This window comes from Diuraphis noxia, unplaced genomic scaffold (genome assembly GCF_037042655.1).
Source record: "Diuraphis noxia isolate RWA-SAM2 unplaced genomic scaffold, SU_Dnox_SAM2 contig0002, whole genome shotgun sequence".
NCBI classification, from domain to species: Eukaryota; Metazoa; Arthropoda; class Insecta; order Hemiptera; family Aphididae; genus Diuraphis; species Diuraphis noxia.
The window spans coordinates 62,957,523-62,977,363 of record NW_028301712.1 but is presented as its reverse complement, the minus strand read 5'-3'; the positions used below and the strand labels follow the sequence as shown (position 1 = coordinate 62,977,363).

General features: G+C 28.8%; 1 protein-coding gene across 2 annotated transcripts in view; it reads left to right on the top strand.

Annotated features, from left to right (window-relative positions):
* vg (transcription factor vestigial) overlaps positions 1-17,751 on the top strand; it is a 35,013-nt gene extending 17,262 nt beyond the window's left edge. The window contains exons 4-7 of one of the 2 annotated variants that reach the window (XM_089220570.1): positions 5,273-5,465; positions 6,408-6,640; positions 16,077-16,157; positions 17,071-17,751. In XM_089220570.1, coding sequence (XP_089076696.1) covers positions 5,273-5,465; positions 6,408-6,640; positions 16,077-16,126 — 476 coding nt within the window. In that variant the 3' untranslated portion in view covers positions 16,127-16,157; positions 17,071-17,751. Of the gene's footprint in view, positions 1-5,272; positions 5,466-6,407; positions 6,641-16,076 lie in introns of both variants that reach the window. The other variant, XM_015511703.2, reaches the window with a different exon arrangement.
* The last annotated feature ends 2,090 nt before the right edge of the window (positions 17,752-19,841 follow it).

Sequence of the window (19,841 nt, the reverse complement as noted above, 5' to 3'; positions counted from 1 at the left end):
AAAATTACAGTAATTACTTTCTAGATAATTGTGAAAAACCAATAATAGTTTATGGAAAACACCAAACAAAATTTTCGATATTACGCATATTATTTTTTATAAACAATGAATAATTTTCTAAATATTTCTACTAAACTTAAGCTGTCCATAGCTATTATAGTATTGATTCTGTTCTACGAACCAATTCTATGGTATACTTACGTAGTATTAATATAGACTTATAAGTTAATAACAATGTATATCAATATAATGATACTATTAGAGAGTAAAGAAGATGCACTTTGCTAGACAACTATAATAGATTTTTCTGAAAAAGTGGGTGTAGTGGCCGGGTGGATTAAGGCGTCGGTCGCGACGTTTACCGTCGCCGGTTCGGATCTCGGTCATGGACGGCATCGCTTTCCGGGCAGTTCACGCTGTCTGGAAAGAGAGGCCGCCCCCCCCCCCCACCGAGGTATAGCAGAAACCTATTGTGTCTATTCGAAATTCTGCCAAAAGCACTCACGTCTACCTTCCACCACCGTTAAAAAAACCTACAGTACCCCCCCCCCCCCCCCCCCCAATGTCCTATGTTGCCGCGGGCTAACGAAAAAAAATAAATAGATTTTTCATTCAAATTAAGTGAACATGTTGTAATAATTTTATTCACATAGTACTAAACTAATTAAAAAAATTAATGATATTAATTTATTATTCTTACGTTTCATGACAAAGATCGAGAAATACTGGGCCAATACGCGCGTGGAGTGAGGTCCAGGGACCAGGGTATTAATTGTTGTAACGTAAATTGATCACACTCGATTCAATAAATCAAAACACTTTTAATGCAAAATTATTATTAACTATTATTTTTAATTTTTTATCATACACATCTAAATTAAAAAATATTGTAATTTGATGATTTTTAGAGTCTCGTATAATATCATAAATCATAATTTCACTTCTAAAATTTAAATGTTAATAATATTATATCATAATTGTTGTATATAAGTCATAATAATATAATAGTATTATAATAACATAGAATTTGTGTTGTCGAAGCAATATTTATACTTGTTTAAAGAAAAATAAAATGTTTAAGTAAATGGAGCATAATAATATAGGTACATATAAATTGTAGAAATATATAATATTATTATGTACTGCGGACGGAAACACAGTATATAATATATGTATATATATTATATACATATAAAGTGACGCGCATTGAAACATATATACAATCTCTAAGTATATAATGAAGTTTGCCACGATTAAACAGTTCGTAGAAGTCTAATAATATTCTCAAGGAAATATTTGCGAGAAACTTGCAGCATATATAGACCAGTGCCTCTGAACAACGACGAGGGTCCTCCGAAAGTTTAATAAACGGAAATCACGCTCACATACGCTGCCTGTATCATTATTATTATTATATAGAACTTGTCGGGTGCCTATATAAGTTAATATTCGTTAAAACTTAAACAAAGACGTCTACGAAATACCACCACATTATTATTACATTTTACATACAGCCAGTTACGCAACTATAATAAGATTTTTTTAAGTAGTGAGTGGGGGTTGGTTTAGAGATGGATTATGGTTAGGAAAAAATGAACATTTTTATGATATCTATATTTGTCCAAATTGTTAAATCGATAATGTAATAATTATTAATCAAGATACCAGTAATCTATTTAACGATAATGCACACTTTATTTCAAAAACGATATAAACGTTTTAGAAAACATTTTTTTACATACCTAATTTTAATAGTCATTTAAATAACACTTTTTTGATTGATAACAATGTTTGCTTATCATAATTTTTAACGATATCGTACATTTTCAATTTATTATTCCAAATCAGAATATATTTTGGGGTAATCTACTTTTTATGTAAAAATCGAATTCTTAACGAGTAGTAATCAGATGAGTTATAAGTGTTGTACCTCGCAAAATTTGGTCAACTATACTCCACTCAATTAAACTTTAAAACTTTAAAAGGAAAAAACTTATAACTAATAATCTGTTTGTTCTAAATTTGAATATTTTTATGGATTGAAATATTTCTAATAATATTTTGCATCGGAACATGAAATCAAAAATGTATGTCGCACACATTCAAATGAGTGTAAAAACTTTAAAAAATAATAACGATAAAAATACTGAAAATTATTGTTTTTTCCAAACATTTATTTTATACTGACTTAAATATGCTAACGAACTATTTTAAAAAACGTTAGGTGTTTTCAAAAATAATCAATATATTATGTTAAGTGGATCATCCCATATAATAAATTAAATATTTATATAGATAAAAATTGTACAATCGTCATATTATACCATTATATCGTATTATCTTAAAACTTCAACAATTTAAATCTTATAAAATATTTTGTAAATATTTTGTAACCACTAAACCTCCGCCATTTGTTGCGCTACTGAGTACAACTAATTTTTGACTCAATTTTAGCTCAATTATTATGTGGTTTGTCGCTCACGCTCACAATTTGTATGGGGCGAAGCGGCACGGACTATTCGATCCGAAAAGAAGATTTATAATGTAAGTCGGGTGTTCGGGCTGTAACAAATGTGTCGTATTCGGGCTTTCCCACGGGTCCACTGTTTCAGTTATTTATTTTTCTCTTCGGCTGCGCTTTGGAAGAGCTATTGTTGTATTTTTACAGGTGTAGAAGGACGCATATACGCGCGCGCTTGTGTTGTGTGTGTGTGTGATCGAGTAGATTTGTAAATTATATTGGACCCAACCAAACCTGTTATACTCACACACAGACACACACACACACGTTTTATTCGCTTCTTAATTCCTCATTGTTTTTTGTTTTTTTCATTTTTATTATTGTATATATGTTTTTTACATACACACGCGTGTTTATATATACACACACACACATATATATATATATTATATATGTATGTATAGTTATATTATATACATATATATTCGTTTGCACTTCTCCGAACGTCTTTTGTCCAAACGCCGACTTCGATCTGTATCTCTTTTTATTTTCCACCACCGCAGTAAATACATACATATACACGTTCATATACCTATTCCAAATTCGATTGGGAAACAATAGATCGGATTGGCGGCATCGGCGGTATGAACACAAACATACACATACACACTCAAGTACATAAACGACTTTTAAGATATAATGTAATATTATATAATATTCAAGACCCAGGCGTGGAACTCGGTCGATTTCAACGGTTAATAAGTATAATAACACAATATCATCAATTCATCATGCTTCGACTAATCGTTTTGATTAATTCTAATTGAGGGATAATAAAATATTTACACGGATTACAAATATATACCACTCCAACTTCCAAGTCCCGACAATAATATATATTTTCATATCATACGAGTACATAAAATTATAATATTATATGTGTTACCAAATAAAACCCAATACGTACAACGTACGAGTGTTTGAAGGTCTGTACGATATCATATTACACGATATATGTGTAAGACCTAGGTGTATAGGTATGACATTTTACAGCAGTGGGTTGATCGTACCTGTAACGTTCACAGGATTTTTGTTCCAGAAGAAATATTTACACGCATATACGAACTCTTTTAACCTATATAATATATATAAGTGTGTAATTATATACAATGACAATTTGACACGCGTCAAAAATCGTCGCATTTTTATACGCACGCGTTGATTAGATAATTGCATTTTTTCAATGAATACTTTGTGTACCTATATGTATATATGTATACTAGAGGCCAATACGAGATGTAATTTGCATAATATATAGGTTTGATGATCATTTTAAAACGTTTTAACATTATTAATATACCATTAAAAAAGAACAGATAGCTCTAAATATTAGTGTATAAATTATGATATATATATATTAATTTATAATATAAATCATTACATACAATGACTATTTGGAAAATTTACTTCTGTTAGATCACCTGTTTTATAATACCGCTGCAGTTGATACCCAAAAATGTTTCCGTACGCTGATCACATTTTGAATGATAAATTGCGTTTTTAATATTATAATCATTTCACGAGTTCAACAAACCCGTAACGTATGCAACGGTGTAAAATGTGAATATAACACTAACTTAGAGTAATTATTATTGCATTTTTTAACGATTAAAACATCAAATTGTTTTACCGGCCGACTAATAAAAATAGTTGGGTTTTCTGCGATTATTCGATTATATCACTTGCAAATCGTTTTCTATCTGCAGTAAGACGTACCTGTAAGGTTCACAAATCTTTCTTCTGCGATAAAATATTAACACGGAACAGCACGTTCGATTTTAAAGTACGTGCAGATAGAAAGCGATTTACAATTAGCGTTTTCCAACTCTTTATTGCTACATGGACGACAAATACGATTAAATGCAGAATTATAAAATATAGGTAACTATTTCGATTTATCTCTATAACTCTTAAAACAGTTCGAACTTAGAAAACGAACATTCGCAAATATGTTCTGATAGAAATTATAGAATACTGTTTTTAGGTTATTACTCATTGTACCTATTACAAATTTTGTTTAAGGTCAATTAAAAAGATGCTTAATTATTTTTGTTACAAACTTTATATTTTCAATTTTGAAATACAATAATATCTATATCTACATAATGAATAAATTAAATAAAAAATGTATCAATCATTCAATTATCTGCTTTTCTATGCTATTTTATTATTTTACATTTTATAAACTTAATAGGTACCTATTAAGAAAAATATATTATAATAAATTCATCAAATGTTGGAATTGTATTTTGTTTACAATCAATAAGAAACAGTGATACCTAAACATGTATGAAACACGATTTAGATGCCTACTATATTAATATTCATATTTTTATATAATTAAAAAAAAACGAAATAGTTAAACTTTAAACTTAAAATAAATAATTATATTAGTACCTACCTATGCTTATACACTGCAAAAACGCATATAATAATCATTATAATCTTTCTGTAATAACTGTTTTATATACAGTGAAAAATAATGCTAACCTAACTTTCAATTTGATAAAATTAAAATTTAAGATACAAATAATTAAAAGGTAATAATAATTAAAAAGTAACTTTTAATTTAACTTTATAAATTAATTAAAATAATTAACCCATTATAAACTAAGTTTATTAATAATATTAAGTTCTCTAACCTTGGATGATGTATTTTTTACTCGCATAATACCTATTACTACCAATAAATTAATTGTGCTATTTGTTTTTCTTGTCTCGTATTAATTATGTTATATTTTATAATTTCAGATACTTCCCCTATGTCTTCCAGAAACTTCCCAGCGTCGTTTTGGAATAGTAATTATCACTCACATCACTCCACTAGTCAAGTGTACCATCCCGACACAATGTACCATCATCATGGTACTGCTGGTAACCCCGCAGATCCATGGCAGACACATTACCAACAATATACAGCTGCTGCAGCTCATCACCATCACAGGTATTTTTTGAGATTCTATGTACACACCTTGAATATAATTTTTTTTAACCCAATATCGCCAATATTTTATAGATTACAGTTTAGAATTTTATGATAAGTGATGTTTTATCAATCAGTTGAATCTTATTGATTTAAGAGTCAGTACCTAGGTACTATACAATCAATTGTTTTATATAATTGAATTTATATAGGTATGATATGTAACTTTACTTTAAAAATATTACCTATATAATACAGTCTTAAACTTTAGTATACCTACTAAATATATATGATTCGCCATATATAGTTATAGCAATATGATTTTAAATATTAATGTAAAAATGAATATATAAATAACGTCATGAAATAATTGGTGAATGGTTAAAATATGTTGACGAAATATTTAGTAAAATATAATATAATAATAAAAGTATAATACTTCCATCGAGTGCACTCGAGTATGAAATTATTGCATATTTTTTTTTCGATTTGTCTTGATATATGTTTATATTATGGCTTATATAATATGTATATATGTATAGGTACCGGAATTTTGTAGTAAACTTGTAACTGTTAGTTTTTTTTACAAATTACACATTTATACATATATATGCCATACAGGGTAATGATTAATGAGATATTATTTTAACATTAATCATAAATAAATGATTTTAATTCATTTTTTTATGATGTAAACTATAGGTACCAATAATTTCTCAAAACGTTGTAATGTACTTATACTCAGTGAGGGGAGAGGGTTAAGAATAAATTAAACTAAGTTTTCGTATTTAAATAATATAAGTAACTCATTTATTGGGAAAATAGACAATGGGGGAAGAAGTAAACACTCAAATTCCCTCTGCAGGATACTCCACTGCTTACATTTTTATCATGAGAACTTAATTTATAACAGTCATTATGCCAAGTGAACCTAATATTAAATCATGTAAATTTTTGCTACAGGGCCGTGCACGAATACCATCATCACCATAACATGGCCGCCCAGTACGGCAGCCTACTACTACCGCCACCGACTTCGAGACTGGCGCCACCACCGCCACCGCCACCTCCACCATCTAGTCACCCACATCCACACCAGTATCACGGTAAAGCTGGCATGGAACCGTGGCCCAATAGCGCCCATCATCCGGCCTTGGATACTGGCACGTCTTACTCGTCATATCCCACTGTTCCAGGTAATAATAATCATAAATAATGTAATATACCTATTATGATATAATAATATTTAGATCTAATAATATATGTGATTTTGTATTGCAATACTAACCTTGTACCAATATCAATTAGGTATGTCCGAAAAAACAGGGTACACTGCAGTATATTTGAATTACCCATATTGCTCAGGACCTTATATGGCCTATACATATTTTTGAATTCTGTTAAATTCTGCAGAACATGAAACTAGTCTATTGGATCATTAATCTCCTATCGATATAAAATCTGTATAGTGGCTAGGTGAGGCGCGGTCGTACGCTCAATCTGCGGAAACACACTGAGCGTATGTACCGGCCGCAGTTGCTAGCTCCCGGATGGGTGACCACCTGGGATTTTTAGCAACATGTCCTTGCCACACATACACAAACACGTGTTACAATCCTACCCATCACTTAAGAACCTACTGACAAATATACAAAATAACCCCTACCGTACCACCCCACACCCAATGTCCTATGTTGCCGCGGGTTCCCCTTAAAAAAAAAAAATAATAAAAAAAAAATCTGTATAGTCTATACTGAGTAATGTAGGTAACTGAGAGTTTATCCAGTTTTCGCGGTTAAATGTGTCAAGATTACAAGCGTGTTCGATGGTGGATATTTAAATATACGAAAACATTGCAGAAGGCTTAAGAAAAAAATGTATTTAACGATCCCGATATTCCAATCTAACTAGGCAAAATGTCCAACCTAATGATTTATTATATAGTAAATAATATATATCTAGGGTGATTTTTATAAGCGTGCTCGCCGTATTTGTATGCATAAATTATACATAATACTATTCAAATTTTGTTTTTCGAATGTTTTAATACACTTGCATAGGACTTGAATACTTGAGATTTTTTTGTATTGCTGAAGCATGATCTTGTATTCTTGTGACGATACAAACTTATTTTTTTTTAAATTTTAACCGTTTCCCTCCCCTTTCGCTTTTAATTATTATTCAACAGATATTTTCTTGAGAATTTCAATGTATCTGAATCAAAATTCCAACGAATTGTTTTTGAGGCATATAACTTTGTATATGATGGATAATAGTAAATATAGGTGCTTAGATATATTTTAAAATATTACTTATTAGTAATTAGTAACTATAAGTACTTACATGTTAGATATAGTATATATACATGATTGAATTATACGGTCCCGAGTAGTATTACCTATATAATATGCAGGAAACCACTGCCATCGAAATAACAATATTATTTAACGGCCATTTATTAAAAAAATACAATATCCACAACAATAATTCAAGAGTTGAACTTCAACCAACAGTATGCAGGTTTGACGTCTCGACTAAAAAAAAAGAACGTAATCAACCACCATAATTAATGTTTGAAAAAATTATCACATCCTCCATATTATATACCCGAGCATTGATGACCAGAAACAATATAATATTTTTTTTCTTGTTTGTCTAAAGAACCTCGCAGGTGTCGAGACCAAAATATATAAATGTGCACAATGCGCGGCATTGCATATATTTATATACAAGTGGCAACAAAGGAAATTGTCGGCATCGTTACTTGCGTGTCTATACACGCTTATGTATTTGTAGTGTTTTTCTCAGCCATTATATGTAGAAAATAGAAACGTTTGCCTAATGTCTAAATATTTTATATGCATATAGTCGGTGAATGGACATTATAAAAATATTATGAAATTTGAAAAACGGCGTCATAAACTATATAATACAAACAATAAACCGAATAAACATATAATCGTATGAGTATATAATAGGTATACACAATATATGAAAAAAAAATTGCTTAAGGATTTTATGTACATACACCTATAATATAAATATATATATATATATATATATATTTATATACATAACATTATATCGTATAGATAGGTTATATTATTATAACCATATAGCCAACGTGTATGTATCGTCGCCACTGCAGCGCGGTATAGGACAGAAGGCCGCGGTTATAGTATATACTATATAGGTATACACAGACACAATGGACGATAATTTAGCAATTGCCTTGGTTTCAGTTAAACCGAAGAACCGATGCGAAAAGAATAATGATAAAGCGTGAGCGCGTATAATATATATATATAGATAATAATAATATATATGTGAAAAAACGAGTCGGCTCACGGACTTCAGGTCACGTGACCAACTGCATTGCTGACGACCGATTTGAAACTGCCAGGCACGTCATCATATCATCCATATAAAGTTAATTGAACTAAAGACCTACATCGCGGCCGCCATCTCTAGACGTATAATAATCTCATTTTGATAAACACGCATACGCGCGCGCTCGCTCGCCGCACATTACTGCAAATGCAACTGCAGTTGTCTTGATCTGCAGCGGAGCGAAATGCACGCAGAAATGTAGAGACTGCTGCGCGATGTTTGCTACCTATATAATATGTATATATTATTTATAAATGTACAATAATGATGTACTCTGGGAGCGTTAATCAGTACCTAACTAACTTACTATATGGACCTACATATGTATATACTATTGTAACCTGCACATAAATCATACTGCAGTATAGGTACTATTACGTCTTAGCATATTATATAGAATGAATAAGGATAGACTGTAAATGAGTGGAAATATAAGAATATCTGCATATAATATAATAATAATATATTAGTTTATATTTAAACATTATATAGCTATGTAAACGAAAAAACCTTTCACCTTGTTTGTATATTATCATTTATTTTGGGTACTACAACTATTTCTGCATTAATCAGCTATCATAGAATTATTAAAATCAATTAGATAATCATCCCGCGATCGTAATAGTATTTTGAACTATTAGTCATCATTAGCCCACTCGCGCATCAATTGTTCATGAAATTATTTATCTATACCTCAAGTTGCATTTTAATATTTTAAATCTACAGTGAGTGATGCAGGTATTAGGTATTCTATTAATATAGATATACGTTTAAATATCAATTGGTACAGTGGATACTGGGTACACATTATATCTGTAAATGAAGTGAATATACAATTATTACAAATACCTACTAGAAACTAATAACATATTTTATTCGGTTTAATTAATATACGATGCAACTATCATTATTTTTTATTGGAAAAATAATGGCAATTATAATGAAATAATGAAAATAGCAAAATAAAAACTATTTTTAATTTTACACTTTCACTTATTTTCTGTGTATAATACTTAAAGCGGATATATACTCTTATTTAATTTCTCTTTAAAGTTTAACGACTATATCTATATATTTATCACGTTCATCGTTGTGCAAATGTACAATATAAATCTAACGCATACGAAAGCGCAGGTAATTCTCAGTATAATTAATTAACCACTCGGTTGTCCAAAATGTCAGATAAATAGGGGTGGAAAATGAACCATAGTCTTTAATATAGCCTTTCGAGAATTACTAAAGAAACTCGGCTGAGAACATAATAATTTATTTTGGTAGTATAATATTATAGAACACTGATATTGTGCTCGTATAGTTGTACCAAATTTATGGAATCAATTTACTTCGATGTTATTTTAGGCTTGCTAATCAACCTTTTCCCATTAATAGATATATACTAGTAAATATCGTGAAAATTTTATATTTATATGTTCGAAGAGTTAAATAGACTCAATAAGTTTGATTTTGTTTATGAATAATTGAATAACAAATTAAAAAATAATAATTTCATATTAATATATTATATTAGCACTTTATGAATATTTCAAAAAACTTTAAGAATAAAGATATTTTCTCAAAATTTGATATAATTTTTGGTATGATCTTTAAATCCTCAAGTAAATACTTTATACTATATGAGAATCATGTTCTTGAAAATATCTTGAAAATAGATGCTTATAAAATAATCATGAATATATTTAAATATATGATATATATCCATTACGTTAATGTTATGTACACAAACGCTTTTTAGTGCCTGAAAATAATTTTTTTAGTCACATCTAACTAAAGCGAAAACTGAAGCACCAATCGAACCTTCAACTGAACATTATATGTGTACAAGCTTAGATAACTTTTGAGATTTCCGAGATTACCAAGTACCTACCTACCTATTACTTATTAAAAAATGCATAATAATTGTTATGTATATCCTGGTTGTAAATATCTATTACTACCTATGTTAATTGTTATTATTGAGTACTCCAAATTTATAAAATGTTGTTTATATAGGTACACTTATGATAAGAACATTATGAACCCAGCTCATCCGTTCTCAAGCATATCTATGCTTATCAAATGAGCTTGCATACTTGTTATTAATGTTTTGTTTTAAACTTTTGTTTTGTTTGCTAAATAAATAAATAATTATTATATAGATAGGTTTAATAACAGTAATAAATATTACTTTGTTTGGTTTATATTTTGATATGCACCTTCCTAACCCTGAGGAGAATTTATTAATTGTCAGAACTTTATTTAGTTCGCATTTGTATAAAGTCAACAAATATAAACTTCTATTCAAGACTATTTATTTAAACTTTCATTATACCTTAAGGCGTTATGTTATATTAAAATAATAAAAAAGCTATTTACGATATACTTACAGGTATTAACACACACAAACATAAAAAATGAAACATTTAATAATACCATTAATACCTGAATAATAATTATAGTTATTACTAAAACATAAAAAAACACTTCAAACAATAATACATATTATCTAACCATCATAAAACTTAATTGATCTAGATAAAAAAAAAGTTATAAATGGGAAAATATGGTTACATAATGTGTATTGTATATATAATGAAGTCTTTATTACAGTGAAACCTCCCCTAACATACACCTCTAAATAGTAGACACCTTATAGTTGTTTTATTTTGGGAGCAAACTATAAACTTATTATAATATACAATATACAATCATAACACTATAAATAGCGGAAGCTTTCACGTTGGAGAGAAGATTTCTGCGATCGAGAGTGTCCGATATTTAAAGGTTTCACTGTTTGAATACCTATTCCTTAATTACATTAAAAATATTGCAATTTTTTAGGTGGATATAATTTATGGCCACCAATTAAAAAAAATTCTATGATAATTTAAAAATAAATTACTGCTGAAAGTATATGAAGTGTATTGAATAATTATAATAGCATTTTAGATAAAATCTTTAAGGGGGTTGGCGCGCAGTATCCCTATATGACTATAATATATATATATTATGTAGCAGGTGCCTATATTATGTATGTTTAAAAGGGAAACGAAAAAACACGACTAAAAAATGCGTCGCGTGACCATCCATCGGCTGCAACAACCGAAAGTTACCTATACGTGTACACACGCACATCAGAAAGCGAATAGCGTATATATATTTATATTATTATTATTATATCGATCTCATGAAGGGTATATGCGGTACACGAGCGAGCCGTGTCATTGGTTCGGAATGACCACACCTACACGGTCGGGCAACGTTACCAAGGCAACCACGGTGATGTATAAAATGCCAAAATGTGCACGCACACATTCACATATTAATAATACAATACATGTTATGCTATATACCCGGTACCCATTTGTAGTGGAGAGCTGCAGTGGACGTGAGAGTGTGTGCATACCGCCTAGCTAACAGCTATGTAGATTATAATATATTGCCAACGCCAAAGTACGCTAGGACGCTGTATAATATATATATATAAGAATATACACTTACCTTTATATATATACAATGTATATAATTGCATTCACTCTGTGGGCTTATCGTCGGTACAGTTAAAATACCAATCAATCGTTTTCCATCATTGCCATCGTGCAACATTCTAATTATAGTTTTATATATGTAACCTGTAACCTATGACCTTAACGGTGCTCTACCTACAAGCTACAACCAATTTTTTTTACCTCAACCGTGCGTACAAAATAATGTTCAGTTTTACTCCGTTATAAAGGAATTGGTGCGTGAAGATATCAAGTTGAATTTAAATTGAGTACAATTTAAAAAAAAAATAATAACCAAAAATATATAATGTACAACGTACGTTTCTTTGTTGTATATTAATATATTATATTATTATATTTATTTAGTTGTGTAAATCTACATTGTTATTATATCTCTTAAGTCATGATTTATATGTTTAAGCTTACAACAATCGTTTACTTACCTACTTTATAGTCACCATAACAATTAACATATGATTGTATATTATGTATATAATTATATTTTAGGTACGTAAAATTGGGACATACTACGCGTCATACTTGTACTACTTTTTATGCCCTTACTCTTTAATACTGGATTATATTTTATTATAATATTGTTGTTATGCTGTGTTTTTCACTGTCTCTCACTCTGGAAAGCGCAAAAATGCAGATTACTCCATTACGCCGCTGCTACGAACACGTGGAAAAGGGAAATCGTACGTGGCGCGGCGCAGTAGTATACCAAAGTTTTTCCGCATTCGCCCACTACGTCTCGCGGGTTCGGATAGTCCCTCCCCAGCCCGTTCTTTGACCTGCCACATCGTCATAGCCATTCGCGCGTGCGCATGTGCCCAACCCTCCCGGACGTTTCAGCTTGCACTTATATATTACTAAAGGCATATATATATTATAGTAACCCTCGTCACGCGTGGAACGAAACGACGCGGCTTTAAATTCTTCCCATAACTCAACCTCTCACTCCCGACGCCGCTCACTCATTCCGTCTCTCTTTCCTTCTATTTCCCCCGTTTTAATAAAACCCTTCAACTCTCCTACCTCACTATATATATATACATGCGCGTTCTTACTATATACGTATATATATATATATATCATCATATACTTTCTTGTCAGTAGATATTATACACATATATACACAAAACCGTCGTCGTCGTTGTGTCGCAGACTTCGCTCGGAAACGTATATTATTATATACGGGTATACCTCCCCGCCACACATAACGACTTTATCTCTGTATATCTAATACACTCCCCTCGTTGTCACCTCGCCACCCGATCACTCCTGCACGTGCTTGTGCACGGCAAGTAAATGTGTATTCTATTAACGCGCCAAATTTCGTTTTGCAAATGAAAAACGAAACAAGACCGTGTTATTTATATAATGGTTTATTGTATGTGTATTGTGTATTGTGTATGTACCTATATTATGTTTTATTATATATTATAATATACTATACGAATTCGGCTGTTAGTATTTCTATACTTAATAATCTAATGAATCGTAATGTTACACAATATAATACATAAATCGCTATATAAATTTCATCACACCACACCACAGACGAGCTTAAATATTTGCAAGTACATTACACGTACGTATATACGATATAGGTACATCATAATATATGTAATATCACAAATAATATTTTTATTTTTTTTTTATTGATCCTAAGCTATCAGTTGTTTGTATAGGAGGAAACGGTTGGTTGCTAAAAATCCTATAGATGGTCACGCAACCGGGAGCTATAGCAACGCTGGCCGCGTGCGCAACTGAGCACCTTGCCATAAATAATATCATATACGTATATTGTGTTTTACCAATATTTTGACATCGACGTCGTTGGTTTATGCGTCTATAATAGTTTTGTTTAAACTTAATTGAATTTTGTTAATTCGTTAACATTTTTACTATACCTTGGTGTAAAATTACATATAGTTACACAATTATTTAACATAATACATAATAAATAAAATTAATTCAAACTAAATAAATAATACCTATATAGATTGGTTTTGCTACGCCGAATTTAAAAATAATGTATTATATAGTAGGTTTTCTCATTGAGCTAGGTATATATTCGTGTTTACTGTAAGAAAGTATACAAACTTATATATCTATAATATGAATATGTCCATGATATATTATACAATATTATAACAAATAATAAAAATTAAAAAACTGTTATAATCGCTGATGTTAATTACATACATATTACATAATATATAATAAATTAATAACTAAAAATGATACAAAAAAACACCATAAAAATATTCACAACGATCTTTAATAGGAGTCATACATTACTTCATCGAGTGTTATTCACAATATATAAAAAACAAATTAAAATAAAACTTTAAATATGACTAGAAAAAAAGAAAAATATACATTAGTAATATACAAATAACAATTATTCAGTGATTTGTATTGTACCTATATAATATATCTATTTTGAGTTATAATAAATTATTGTATGTGTCCGAATAAAGTTTTATTGTATGTTAACTAGCTGGTTTATTATCATAATATTTCAGCTCAATATCGATTTAATCTATCGGCATAATCGTATTAAAATTCCACAGCTCAATTTTACTGTCCCAATAAATAAGTTTACAAATTTGGTTGGCAGAACCGCTGCATAATGTGTGAATCGCTGTATCTTTTAATTCTCTTGGCACTTTTCAGGCATTCGTTTATATAGTAATCAAATTCCGTGCCTACAGCCAAATTTCAATACTAACGGTGTTTGCTATATAACAAGTGTATTTATAATTATTCTCCACATTAAAATGTATGTAAACACAATCCAATCGCTAGTCTATAAATCAAAGTCGAAAAATGCAAACGAAATACAAAATATAATGAAAATAAAATAAAAACACTGAATTATTAGATGCAAATACAAATTTATAACTTTGAGAATAAAAATATATATATACATAAAATTATATGACAGTTAGACAGCACACTGTATATTATTCAATACTCTTAGTTTTTTTTTTTTATATATATAAATACGAATAATATACAACTATGAGCCATTTAGATGCAAAAAAATCAATCGATAAAATTCCTCGTATAATATATTATGAACAAAGTGAAAAACTGATATTTCACATAAGCAGATATGTATCGAAGCAAATGTCAGTTATTTCAAAAAATAATTCACATTTATAATAAGTACGATTTTTTCTAAATATTCGTTTATGTATTTTCATTTCATCTCGTATTATCCAACAGTATTTATAGAGGCCAAAGATGAAGGCATATATATTATTATTGTTACTTATATTTTATTGTATGGCTCGATCTTTCCCTACCTCGTACGTGTACAATGTACACTGTACATGTAAGAAAAAAATGAACCCACATATGCATTTAGAAATATTTCCTCCGTAAGAAATATTTTTTCTGCTGACAGTAGTAGAACATAAATTTAAAAAACATTCAAAAAATACTTCATAAAAAAATTAAGTCTATAAATGCTTTATGGGAAAATACTGTTACATTTTATTTGACTTGTAGAAATGTATTGTTTATATTAAATAATATGTATTAATTATATTTCTAATTTATGTACTTTATGTCAAGTAGATGTTGATTAAATTTTTTGGTTTAAAAAAAAATATATATACATATAAAATAATATCCAATTCATCATAACTATATATTATAGCTGACGTTTTTATGACTTATGAATCGCAGCTTTTTTAATTTTGTTTACTTTTTGTGATTGCAGGTCTAGAAGCTCAAGTACAAGAGACTTCCAAAGATCTATATTGGTTTTAAATGTTTTGACGAGAATGTTTATTAAATTTCGGTAAAACATCATTCTTCCGTTGTTAATATTGAATAAGTGGTTTTTACGTATATATAATGTAGTAATAGCTTAGGTACTCAACAGTTAACACTTCAGCGAATGTGGAAGCACCATTCTATGTTATTGAACACCTACAATAATTTATTAGTTTGGTATGTTTTTATATTATACAGAACAATTTAAAGCAGACAATATGATGTATTATGATAATATGATGATAATAGTTATCATTAATATGAAATTAATATCACAACGATAAACATAAAATTGTATAATTTTGTTTGGAAAAACGTGTGGATTACAATTATATCAACTATATTATTTTATGTAGCGTAATTATAAGGTATATACAAATTATAAGGTATAGATAAATTATGTAGTGCTGGAAATTAATATGATCCTCAGATTATAATTTAGCAGATATCCCAAAATATGGATCATTGGCAGTTATATTGTTTACCTAAATATATTGAATTATAATATTTTTTTTATTTTATTACACAAGATACCTATTATATTGATCGAATAATTATAAAAATTGACTAAATTACCAAAAACTATATCCAAAAATACGGATATCTGAATTTTACAAGATCTATCATTTTTTCAAACTCTTATGTAATAAATAATAGTTTATTATACATAGTTAGCACATGTGTCTCGCCGCTTTTGCGATCTCGGTCTAAAACTCAACAACTTTTCAATCGCTCTTTTTGTTTTTTTAGTATGTCCAATGATAATATTTACTAGACATGTCAAACATTTTTTATGACCTTCAGCCTCTGGGATGATTTGAAAATTAAATGGAAAAAAATAGATAAATAAATAATTACAAGTTTTATTTTATTCCGAAAATACGTTATAGAAGTATGTTTGGTATATATAAATACCTATTATATTTATAATTTTACAGAATTACAAAATTAGGAGGGCAATCACAAAACTGATGACTGTAGGAGACACTCAGTATAAAGGTAAACAAATATATAGATTAAAATATATATATTCGTATCCTAATAATCTATACTCATAATATAACAGTGTTATGTAAAATAATAACTATAGTAATTCTAATATAATAGTTATACTCACAATACTCACTATATATATATATATAGTATTTAAGTAGTGCTATTTTTTATTTGTATACACTTTTTAACGCATCCGTTTCAATGTATTTCATACCTAATTTATATAAGATGTTTCATTTTATATTATTATACTATTAATATTATTATTATAATACTTTGTAAACTGTTAGAACCGTGTGTTGATGTGCAATTTTAGATTAGATTCCTATATTATTTTATAGAAAATCTTATATGATATTTACTTGAATAATATTATTATCATATATATTAATATATAATAATTGATAACCTACCAAAGGTATACTATCGTAATTGTATAAATATAATTATTAAGACTTGTACTTATAATATAAATGTTGAACAAATATATAATATGTATCCCAAACGTAGATACGATATCAATAAAATACTGAACCGTATGAAATACCTGCAAAATACGTCATGACTGACTGTGTGTTTTTATTTTATTCATCATAAGCAATACAACAACACCTTTGTTCTAATCTGCATATTATTTGATATTATATAATATCTCTCTTTTACCTATATCCAATCTTGTTCTGTTCAATATTAGTCTATAATAATTATAGATGACCGATGAGAATTAATTGGCAATAATAATAAATTGTTAACTGTAAAGATGAGCTTTTCGTGGATGAAACAGCCGGATCTTCATAACGTATAAACCGATTAACATTGAATAGTTAGTATAATATAATATATATCTATATTATAATTTATAAATACTATTAGGTTATTGTATGCAGAGGAGGATACTAAAAAAAAAGTGGTTTAATATGTGCTACTATGTAGTATAGTCCATAGTGGACGTACAAGAGTTAAACTCTTTTAGAAAATCTAAATAAATCCATTTCAAACTGTTTGGAAAAATCACTCCTGAGATATCAAGAATTTGGTGGTATCTTGCAGGTATAACAGTGAACACTTATGTACAGTAAACCAATAAAGTTGCAGTGGAATTGTGGAAGTATTGGGAGACGGAACTGCCAACGATATGCCAAAAATTTTATATGATATGGAGAAAATTCTAGATGGTTAGTTACTTCTTACGAGATAGAGTGAGAGATGAATACGATACCAATTCGAAGAAGAAAAAGAGTGCAGGAAAATATGAATCGAGAATACTGTATTTATGTATAGAGTGATTCACCAAGCGTATATACTGAGTATTGTTCGACCTCCTCTTTTCATCTTTAAATAATGCGTTCATTTATTCAAATTCTGGTAGTCGAGACATATTGAGTACCTACCTACTTTTTACGACTTTGTTTTAAATAAGCGCTTAGACTTTTCACATAATTCAAAATGTATTCTGTGACAATTCTATACCTATTTTTTTTCAAAGAGAATCATACTTTTTTCATTGTAAATTGTTAGTTGTATGCAATGGCGACGCGTGGGGGGGGGGTGCAAAGGGGTGCAATTGCACCCCCCTGACTTTAAAAAAAATGTATGGTATTGAAAAGATTTTTTTTGCATAATTATCTATTAAAAACTTTGTATCTGACGAAATAACAAAAATAACTTCGTAACGTCATATAATTTGAAAAAATATTTCTACGTATTTAACTAAAATAATTTAAACATTATTTAGAAATCGAAGTATAGTGTATAGTGTATACTATGCACGATGTGCACCCCCCCTGCCAAATTCCTGGCGGCGCCAATGGTTGTATGATTTTATTGAATATAATTTTGACGCATTTAAATAAGAGAAATTCAAACTAGTAGTTTCATAGTAATTTAATAATTATAAATTATATGGGTAACCTATACATAATATTATTATAGAACGTAGTTCTTAAAAACGATTTAAGGTTTAAATTTTCAATATTTTATTATATCAAATATGAAATATCCACATACGTAATACTTAAGAATTATACTCTGTTAAGTTTTATAAATTATAACAATTTCGAGATATTAATATTAATAACTGTAATATTCAAATTACCAAATTATATCTTCTATAAACTTAGTATCCATTATATAATTAAAGGGTTTAAATCTGTGTCTAATGTGACCTAACTTAAGTTTTCTTCTTTCACATACAAAAAAAAGTATTAAAACCTGAATATTCTATTAGGCTTAAAATAGAAAGGTAAGACGCTATATTTTGTTGGAAAATACTTAAAAACAATATATACAGTGTGTAACAGAAACACCTGGCTTATAAAATAACTTATGCTCTGACCAATATTTTAAAATTTGTATATACACCTATATATATATATATATAATAATGAGATTTAAAAAAAAAATTAAAATATAAATTACATGACTTAAATAAATATTTTTCTCAATAAGTACATTTTTCTAAAATCTGGATTTTCTAATTGGCTATTTTGAATTTTTCAAAAAAGTCACTTAACTTTTTTATTTTCAGTATTGGAAAATAAAAATAAAAATGTTATACGATTTTTGTTGTAACATTGATGATAGATAATATACTAATATACTACCTATACTACCTGCTATATTTCAATACAATTATTAAATTAATATAATATATATATATATATTAATTTTCACGTGGGAACTTAGGCCATTGGGTGGTTATTTTAGTCGGTTT